Below are 10,246 nucleotides of genomic sequence, written 5' to 3'. Positions count from 1 at the left end.
TTCTGTCCCCTTGCCAGCCTCTCACAGGAGCCTGGCACTTCAGCCCCCCTTTCTGGCCTGAAGTCCCCATCAGGCCATGGCCCCAGCTCCTGTTAACCTGACTACTGCAACAGCTGCCAGTGCACAGGGCCAGTGACATGTTTTTTTAGAAGCTGTACTGCTTTTCTGAAACAGATGTACATTTTAAGTAAAAAGTAAAATAATCTACCTGGTAAGTGAGCTTTCAGCTAATTGTTATGCAGGACACAGTCTACAGAAAGATGGTAAAAAAATGGTAGTGGTGATTTTTTTTTCCTCAAGGCAACATCTGCACTGTGAAGTTTGAGTATAGATTCTTACTTGACAGAGATGTCATTACATTATTTTTTGAATTTTCTCTAGTTTTTGTCTGTACAGGTATTTAAAAAGCAATGAAATACTCAACAGACTTCCAGTTCTTTTCCAAATAGGACATCTGATCTGGGATTAATTCTGGTAAAATATGATAAAATGCACTTATTTTTGGCCTGTGTATTTCTTCCAGGCATGGTTGTTCTTAATTTAACAGGCACAAAATATTAAACGTTTTCTGAAAAACAGCATTTCTCTCAAAGCCTACGGTGGCATAGAAGAGTAAGAGGTAGTATGCAGAATGCATTCAAATGCCTTTCTCAGTGGTTATGTGCTTAATTTTCTATGTATCCATTAAAATTAAGGATACCAAAATAATGGATTTTGCAATGAAGCTAAAATTCTCTACAGTTTTGTATTAATTAAAATATCTTTAAGTAGTGTAACTAGTGCTTATCTTTTTCAGTAGGATGAAGAAGTGGTATTTTTGTATGCATTTTGAGTATTACTGTTCTGTCTTTGCATGTCAGATATCAAATTTGGAGATGTATTTTAAGTTTTTTTACACTTTTAAAAAGCTGCATTTGAAAAGTAATTGTACCCACTAACTAGAAAATAAAGTTGTGCATACTGAAAACGTGCTCCTTGCCTCTGTATGTTTGGGGTTTTCTTCTTTAGTTTTGGGTTTTTGAAGGCTTCTCTTTGTGAATTCCTATTATGGGGAGATGAAGCATATTGTGAAGGGATCAGTGTCACTCTTCCCTTGGGTCTGTTCTGAGGATCAACACAGACAAAAGGGAAAACCTGTTCCCTCTGCCTTGTGCGGGTAAGACAAGAAATGCTAGACTTTAATGGTAGCTTTTAAATGTTAAGGCTATAAAGATAATGAGAGGCATTGTCTGTAGGGGCACAAGAGCCCAACCCGGGAGGCTTTTAGTGAGACAATCGCCCATGTGAAGCGCATGGAGTAGAGTTACCCGTACTTTAGGGGTGTGGAAGGACTGACTCCTCGAGGCCATTTTCCACTTAAAACCTATGACTTGGTTGTATTTTTATTTCTTTCCTTTCTTCAGTGCTATTCTTCAGCATTACACTGAATTACACGGGAATTACAAAATACTAAATTTAACATTAAGTCTTCTCCTGAGGTAGTGAACTCTATTGCTATGAAGCTTCTGAGTGCTCTGAAGATTCACTGTTCCATCACTTGTACAGGGTGTCAGCAATCTGCCATTTCCATGCCACAACTTGAGGCTGACGAGCAGCACCCGCGAGCCCGATGCGGCTCACACCTTCCCAGTGTCTGCGGCCCGCACCGCACAGAGGGCCGGCCGGGGCCTCCGCGGCTCCCGAACAGAGACGCGCTCATGTTTCCACTCCATCCTTCCGCCCAAACCCAGGGGGACGCCTCCCAATCTCCGCACCCCGGGCCTGCCCCGTTCGCGCTCCGCCCGGCCCGGCCCGGCCCGGCCCGGAGCGCTCTGCCGGGGCCCGGCCAGCGCAGCCCCGCCGCCCGCGCCCCGCCCGCGCCGCCGCCGCTTCCGGCCGCGCCCTTCCGCTCCCACAGCGCCCCGCGCCGCATCATGGACCACAATGGTGAGCAGGCGGAGGCCGGGGGCCCGTCCGTGCCCGGCCCGCCGGGCCCGCGCCCGCCGCCGGCCGGGGAGCGGCTGCCGGGCCGGCGGGCGCGGGGCGGCGCAGGGGCGGCGGCGGCGGGTCCGGCCCGGCCCCCGGGAGCGCCGGCGGGGCTCGGGCGCCCCGCGGGGCCTGCTCCCTGCCCGGGCAGGCGCGGCGGCCCCGGTGCCACCTTGGCCCGGCGGCGCCCGGCGCTGCCCCCGCCCCGAGGGCGCTCGGCCGCGCGGAGGGGCCGCTGCCGGCGGCACGGGCCGGCCCGGGCGGAGCGGCGGGCGCTGGTGGCGCGGCCGGGCCGGTGCCGGGCCCGCAGCACCGGATGCGGCCGTGACGTGCCGGAGGTGGGGCAGAGACGCTCGTTTGCCCGCGGCGCTTCACGGCATCGGTGCCCATAATGTGTTTCTTGATTCCGTGTTTGTTTGTGGCCCGAGAGGAAACTTCCTCGTGTGCTTAAATTCGGTGTCGTGGTTTAAGTGCCGTTTGCCGGTGAGCGCGCTGGCGTAGCTGGGATCCTTTGCTAGTTCATGCGCTGGCGTAGTGCAGTGAATAAATGAATGGACGTGGGCTTTGTGCTAGGGTGGCTTTGGAGGTTTTTTCCTTTCCCTTACGAAAGATTGCGTTATGACTCTGTCTGTATAAAGTATTTGGGCTGTATTTGTGAATTTTAATAAAGCTTGAAATGTAAAAATCAAGCTTAAGTTGATGAAGGTGACATTTCAGTAGGTTGCATCACCTCTGAGTAGAGCTTCTTTAGGTAGTCTCAACAGGTTTGGTATGTTTGTCGTAGTTTTTTCTGGACATAATCCTGCAAATTATGCTCCTGCAGACTGGAATTTATTATCCTTTCATGAAGCATGAGTGACTAATAAACTTGCTAGTTTGGGTTAGTTAAGCAGCTAACTCATGTAAATATTCCTGACTTGAAAGGATATAAGGAGGAAAAGTGACAGAACCTATTTGGCAGTTCAGTGCATTAACTGATAAATAGGTTTTTGATTTTTAAAATTCTTTTTAGTTATCCCAGGTTGCAGATCGACTGAGTTGCTGCATAGACTCTTTGTGGTTTATGGTGCTGTGTTTTTATGTATTCTGGTAGAAAACGGAATTTTCCAACATGTGGAAAACAAGCGGCTTTAGCTCTGGTGCTTTGGTCGAGGCACTCACTCCCTGGGAAAGTCTGATGACATAGTTGAGTGTTTGCAGGTCCTGGACAGCTGAAAGAAATAACAAATGACCAGAAGTAAAAACAAGCATTATTGCTTTTGCCTTTTTGTGTATTGGCTTTTAGAGTGAAACTGTCAACCATAGTTCTAAGAGGAGTTGGATCTATCTGAGGAAACTGAGGGCTTTTGATTTGGAGGCACAGGACTGTTAGGGCACAGTCCGTTTGAAACTGACACATTTCCTAGCTTTGCTGGTAGCTGCTGAAAAACTGAGAGCAATCCCGTTTTTTCTTGGTTTTCCTTCTACTTGTTGCATTGTGTGTGGTGGTTACAGGCTTTGAGAGGCAGCAGTTGGTGAGGCATTGTGCAGAATTACGCTGCTGAACCCTAATTTCAGCAACCTGCACTGCAATCCTTTGGGGCCTCTGCAGTCATTCCAGGGCTGGAGTGCCCTACCCTGTGGAACTGCAGGGCTGGAACTGCTTGGGGCTCCTTCCAGACTGAGCATTTCCTGCTTTGAAACATCTGTGGCATTTTCAGTTAAATCCCAGTGAGCTGGGAAGATTTGTGAAGGGTGTAATTTCATTTTCTATTTTTGTACGAATGAGATGCTGTGGGGTGCTTTCAGATAAACTCACTGGAGGTTGAGGGAGTTCTGTCTCCTCACTTGTGTTGCTTGTTGCATTACCTGGTCTATGCTACTACCTCTTGGAGCCTGTACCTGCTGATGCATGTATCAGGCTATTTCTTGCTTTGTTCACCCTGGTACTTAGATGTAAATCTGGTTAAGGAGAATTTTGTATATAGCCAGGAACAGTAATTTTCAGTTTAGGAAGGATACAACTACATATTCCTAAGTACCAGTATTTTTGTGATACTTTATTATAAACTTCTAAGTTATATGTCAAGATGTTGAGTTAATATAGGAACTCGTTTCCATCCTATTTAATAAACAATATACATAAATTGTAAAAATTACACAGAATTTCTTACATGAAAAGATAATCGAGGTTGTACAAAGAATTGACTCTCCCAGTGCTCTTCACACTGTAAGAGCTCTAAGGTTAATGTTGCTGTTGTGGAGAAATGTGTGACTAGCTAGGTTATTTTAATAGCTTTATTTTTAAACTAGATTTCCTGAATTTCTTGCTGTTCACAATACAGTTTTTTGACATGATTTCTGGAATAAATTGTCTGTGAAGATACCGATCTGTAGTGATTAAATTTTGATATGTTGTAGGAAAAAAATCTATACTTTTAAAAATTTTCTTTCACAGACAATGATTTGCAAGGAACAAATAGTTCAGGATCGTTGGGTGGTCTTGATGTCCGTAGAAGAATCCCTATAAAGCTTATTTCAAAGCAGACCAATAAGACCAAACCTGCACCTCGAACTCCAAGGAATATGAACAGGATGCCTGCGAAGACACAAGCTGGTGATGAAGGTAAATTCATGTAAATTCCCTCTAGTAGGGAAGTGTATTATTCCACATTATTGTTCGAGACTTTACCCTGAAGAGTCCAGGGTTCTGTCCAAACACAAAACAAGTTTCAAATCTGCAAGTACTGCTGTGCTGTAGGGCTTCAGTAGTGCCCATTTCCAAAACAGTCTGTCTTACTACTTTGGCTCTATCTTTCTGTAGAATGGGCTCAGCAGACTGGAAGTGCTGTGGCATTTTTGATGATTTCAGTAAAAATGACCCATGCTCTTAATAGCAGGTGGTGTCAGTTACGAAAGTGTTGTGGTTGGCTCGTGTCTTTCTTCTCTTTCTCCTTTCCACAGAAGAATTTGATTATAACAAGGAGGAGCGATACGAATGTAAAGGAGGTGAAATGTTTGGCAATCAAAGGAGATTTCCTGGACCCATTTTTTGGGATTATAAGGTAAAGTCATGAATCTTTGTCTGTGTTTCATACCAAGTTGTAGATAGTCCTGGTAGATACTTTGTTAATTAAAAGGTTTTCAGTTATTTTTGTCTGAATTGCATCCTCTGCTTTCTCCTGTTTGTGGCGTTCTTGCTTCTTTTTCAACTAACTCAGAAATAATGGGTCTGTTGATGATAATTGAAATGAGATGCTTTAGTGATGTTGGGGTTTCTTTTCTCACCCCCTTCTCTGTCATACCAGATAAACTTGCTGGGAGAAAAGGATGATACACCAGTCCATTTCTGTGATAAGTGTGGATTGCCCATCAAAATGTATGGACGCATGGTGAGTGAAATTACCAGTGGAAGATGCAGCCATGGTTTCCCTTTAGATAAAATGAGGTTTTACTGTGTCTGTATGAGGCTTCTAGAGATCACTGATTTCAACAGGCATCTTAATAAACAGCAGAATAGTACCAGGATGGAGCTGGAGGCCTTAACTGCTCAAGTGTTTTTGTTCCGTCTGACTGATTTTGCTTTACCCCCTGATTCAATAAAGTAAGCCTGAAAATATTAAACAAAAAACAGAACACCATCACAAAGGAAAAAACCTTCAGTTTCTGGGGTTTTGACCTTACACCGCTTAGGTTTGAAAATAAGCTTTTTATCTCAGTTGAAGACTTGCAGTGAAGTTAGAAAACACTGTTCACTTTTATGTACCTTTAAAAATCCCTGAGATTAATTTAGATTTATAAGTATGATGTAACAGGCTTCAGCATCTGACTTAATGACAGTTAATGCTTTTAAAACTTTCCTTCCTTGCCAGCAAGACAAGTGTAATCAGATTGCATGTACAGCTTCTGTGAAAGTTGAGTGATGGTAATAGTGCAGGACTCAAACTTCTGCCAATGTGTTTTACCAACACTTAACCCCAAACAACACTACTCTAAAAAACCCCAAACTCAGCATAAACTGTTCTAGAAGGTTTCTGTGCAAAGATGCTGTAAATTGTTAACCACTGCTATACTTGTTCACCTCATAGGTAACCTAGTTATTTTAATTATTATAAACTGTGTACTGGAGGGAGGAACTGTATTCTGTAGAATGACATAGATATTTATACACAATGTCTTAACAGAAATGTTTGATTTTTAGATACCTTGCAAGCATGTTTTCTGCTATGACTGTGCTATACTACATGAGAAAAAGGGAGACAAGATGTGTCCAGGGTAGGTTATCTCAAGATTTGTTATTAAAGGAAATGTAAGAAAGTAACTTAAATATCTTATTTCAGATACTCTATTAACGTAACTCTTATTTATGTACATTTAGCAGAGGCAGTAGTGTGCTCTGAACTTTCTTGTTCCTATTCCATATTTTGGGATTGTAAGAGATCAGTGTTTACATTGTTGTTTTTGGGTAGGTAACCTGCTATTGCTGTAATTTGAAAAGGAATTATTAGCAGTTTGATTTACTGTGAAAATGACGTATGTTATATTTTAATACACAGAAGAATTTGTTTGAGAGATGCTACTTAAAAATTCTACCTCATGAGATTTTTATGTTCTTTCATAGTTACATTTCGATATTTATAAACTAGGTGACCTTCAAAACATTGAAAAGTTTCTTTCATTGCTACAGTGGGGCAAAATTGTCAGTTCTAATTTGGCTAATTACGTTAACAAGGAAGAATGCATGTTGAGCTCTCTGTGATGACAATAAATCAATATTCTCTTTTAATTTAGCTGCAACGAACCTGTGCAGCGAATCGAGCAGTGTGTCCGAGGGTCTCTCTTCATGTGTAGCATTGTTCAAGGATGCAAGAGAACTTACCTGTCACAGAGGGACTTACAAGCTCACATCAACCACCGGCACATGAGAGCTGGCAAGCCTGTAACTCGTCCTCCCATCGAACCCGTACACCCTCCTATCGCCCCGCCGCCCGCCGAGATTCCCGAGCGTTTCATAATGCCCCCGGAGAAGCACCACTTGAGCCACATTCCGCCCAAGCAGCACATCATGATGCCACCTCCTCCTCTGCAGCACGTGCCACACGAGCACTACAACCAGCCCCACGAGGACATCCGTGCTCCTCCCGCAGAGATGTCCATGGCCCCGCCGCCCCCCCGCCCCGTCAGTCAGGACACCTTCCGCATCTCCACGAGGAAACACAGCAACCTAATAACTGTCCCCATCCAGGATGATTCCAACTCGGGCGCTCGAGAGCCGCCCCCACCGGCGCCCGCACCCGCTCACCATCACCCCGAGTACCAGGGCCAGCCGGTGGTGTCGCACCCTCATCACATCATGCCTCCCCAGCAGCACTACGCGCCGCCCCCGCCGCCGCCGCCACCCATCAGCCACCCGCTGCAGCACCCTCCGCAGGCGGCAGGCACCCCCCACATGGTGTACAGCCAGGCCCCACCGCCCCCCATGACCTCTGCCCCGCCGCCCATCACCCCGCCGCCCGGACACATCATTGCCCAGATGCCGCCCTACATGAACCATCCTCCTCCGGGACCTCCCCCTCCGCAGCACGGAGGCCCACCTGTAAATGTCAGTGCTCCCCCTCCTCATCACTATAACCCCAACTCTTTGCCACAGTTCAGTGAAGATCAAGGAACTCTTAGTCCCCCTTTCACACAGCCTGGGGGAATGAGTCCAGGGATATGGCCAGCTCCAAGGGGGCCGCCTCCACCTCCGAGGATGCAAGGGCCTCCTGCTCAGGCCCCCCTTCCTGGACCACATCACCCTGATCAAGCCAGATACAGACCCTATTACCAATGATACAAGCAACTATATGAATAGAGAATGCCATGAAGAGGATAAAACTAAATACAGAAGCCTTTTAATTAATTGTTTTGGGGTTATTTTGTTGTGGTTTTTTTAAGAATACTGTCATTTTGACTGTAAGACATTTTGAGGTTTGAATCTTAAATGATTTTTAAGCCTTGGCTGTAGGACTCTTAACTTCAAATACTCTGTAGTGCTAAAATAAGTGGCTTAGTAGACCACAGTTGCATTTTAACAGAACTCCTGTTGCTAGTGTGGCTAAATTGTCCTAAGATGATCACTTGTAATATTATTTCCTGGAGAAGATGAACACGTGTTGTACCATTCTGAATATTGTTTTTGTTAAACCCGGTGTTTTTGTTAACCTGTGTACAATAATTAAATTTAAATATGGTTGTAAATGTGGTGAGTTTTTATATGCAGTTAACATACACATAGTTCTGGGACACCATTTCAACACGTATACCTTCCAAACAGCAGTGTAGTGAAATATTAAAGGAACTTTTTAATATTTCTCCTACTGCCATTTACCGTTACTCATGAGGATTTCAGGCTGTAATGAATTCTTGGCACTAGAAATCAGACATGCAGAATTCTGCATTTGCCGCATTCCAGCTTTTCCAGTTTTTTCTTTATGCATCAAAATGAATCTATCAAAGGTAGAGCTTTGGACATGACATGAAACCATGTATTGTGGGGGTTTTTTTTTGAGTTTTTGGAGTTTGTTTTAAAGCTAGTTTTGATTCAGAAAGTTCTGTTTACATGTAAGCTCCTCAGTGGAGTTGAATTCAAACTACTGTGTTTACCTATGGCTGTGTTTTTGTGGAAGTGGCTGTGAACTGGCTTGCCATGTCCATGAAAAGCAGCTTCTTTTAGGCAGGGAAGTCACACTTGCCTCTCTCACTTTATATAATGTGTACAGTAGGAGAACTTCCCATTTGGATAACATGAGAAAAGTGGTCTGAAATCCCATGTGTAGAAATAAAAAGGTACACATTATTTATCTGCTTTGATTTTGTGATACGGGTTTAGTTGATCAGTCAGTCATTAGGTGTTTTGCTTTTCCCAAAAACTCGCAATATCATCAGGCTTTTAGTTCTGTTTTTGTCCAAAATTTTTGTTTTGTGAGAATACATTTCAAGAGAAACATAATCTAAAATGAGAAGTTCCTTTTTAGTGCAGCTGGTAGCAGAAGCAGACACTAACAAGACAGTACTGTCTGTTGGTTGGAGTGTTTATCTTTCCATTTCTTTTAAGTATTTGGACTGAACCATTGTTTTTCCAAATGCCACATTTCTGGCAGTGGTGCTTTTAGATTAAGTCCTTTGGGATTTTTTTAAAGTTTGTAGTTTCCTACTGTTCTCAAATAATCTGAGCCATTGTAAAGCCTCAGTGTTACTTTTTATTTTGTAAAAATTCTTTTCCAGAATCATAAGGGTTAAATTTATGAAAGAGCTGTGACAGTGCAACATTCCAGATTTTGTATTTTTATGTCTAAACTTTATATTTTTAATTGGTAGAGCAAGGGCTCTTTAGATTTATTCTGTTCTTGATTGCCATTGATTTCCTTGTGACCATGGCCAAATCTTTTAGACTGCCTTTCAAGTAAATATTTCTTTAGAGACAAGAACAAATAAATTCTGGGGTATGCAAATGGCCAGTAAGTGTCAACTGCTTGAAAGTCTGCTTAGCTGTAACATATTTCTTTCTAAGAGAGAGTTATTTGGTTTGGTTGCTCTGAAAACTAAGTAATTTTAAATAAAATACAGTGGTGAAGCAAAAGAGACTGATTGTGATAGTGTGCTGTGAAATGGGCTAGTTGAAAGTTTACTGTTTCTATGCATGTGAAGGCAAAAATGGCTCTGCCAGCATTCTTTTCTTTCAGTAACCAACAAACACATGAGGAACTTTTGAGGACCCCTTCTGTCACTGTGAAGTTGCCTGGGAGGAGGCACATTTGTGTTACAGCACGTGACTTTATCTGTGAGGAAAGCTGCATGTCTGATCCTTGTCCTTGGGCTCTGCCCAGCCAAGCTGAGGCCCAGCAGTGCAGCTGTGTCATGGGGACTCAGAGGGCTCCAGCTGCCTGTGCTGGGACACACAGGGAGGGCTGTGCTCCACTTCACCCCTGCTCTGGGTTTGGGAAAATCACATTTTGGAACGAGCTGCTGCCCACAGTCACAGGTGGTGAGGAGATGAGGCCACTCTTTCCACCGTGCTGGCTTTTTGAAGTAAGTCAGGTTGCAAGTTCTGTTACATGTTCACCCATCTCTTAACCCAGATGAAGAGTTCAAAATAGTTCTGTGTCCAAAGCTATTCTTGAAGTGACTGTTAAAGGGCTTTCCTGAAAATGCTGAGGCAGATTGATTAAGGGAAAACAGCAGGTTTTGCTCTATCAAGAAGCACAGAAGATGAATGTATCTCTATCATTGTCACTGTAGACAGTGTGTGAGAATTTTTTCT

At 43.9% G+C, this 10,246-nt stretch overlaps 1 protein-coding gene across 3 annotated transcripts; it reads left to right on the top strand.

Annotated features, from left to right (window-relative positions):
* Positions 1-1,835: 1,835 nt before the first annotated feature.
* Positions 1,836-8,184, top strand: CBLL1 (Cbl proto-oncogene like 1). 3 transcript variants are annotated; one of them, XM_030960618.1, is made up of 6 exons: positions 1,836-1,926; positions 4,403-4,570; positions 4,912-5,009; positions 5,253-5,336; positions 6,146-6,219; positions 6,736-8,184. In XM_030960618.1, exons 1-6 carry the CDS (start codon positions 1,914-1,916, stop codon positions 7,775-7,777), a joined length of 1,479 nt encoding a protein of 492 aa, XP_030816478.1. In that variant the 5' UTR covers positions 1,836-1,913; the 3' UTR covers positions 7,778-8,184. The 3 variants fall into 3 exon arrangements, with proteins under 3 accessions (XP_030816478.1, XP_030816477.1, XP_030816479.1); XM_030960617.1 differs by having other exon boundaries at positions 1,885-1,926; positions 4,909-5,009; XM_030960619.1 differs by lacking the exon at positions 1,836-1,926 and adding an exon at positions 2,270-2,448 and having other exon boundaries at positions 4,909-5,009.
* The last annotated feature ends 2,062 nt before the right edge of the window (positions 8,185-10,246 follow it).

The sequence above is a fragment of the Camarhynchus parvulus genome, chromosome 1A, assembly GCF_901933205.1.
Source record: "Camarhynchus parvulus chromosome 1A, STF_HiC, whole genome shotgun sequence".
Taxonomy (NCBI): domain Eukaryota; kingdom Metazoa; phylum Chordata; class Aves; order Passeriformes; family Thraupidae; genus Camarhynchus; species Camarhynchus parvulus.
Note: the sequence above shows the minus strand (reverse complement) of the source record. Positions and strands in the feature narration are given on the sequence as shown.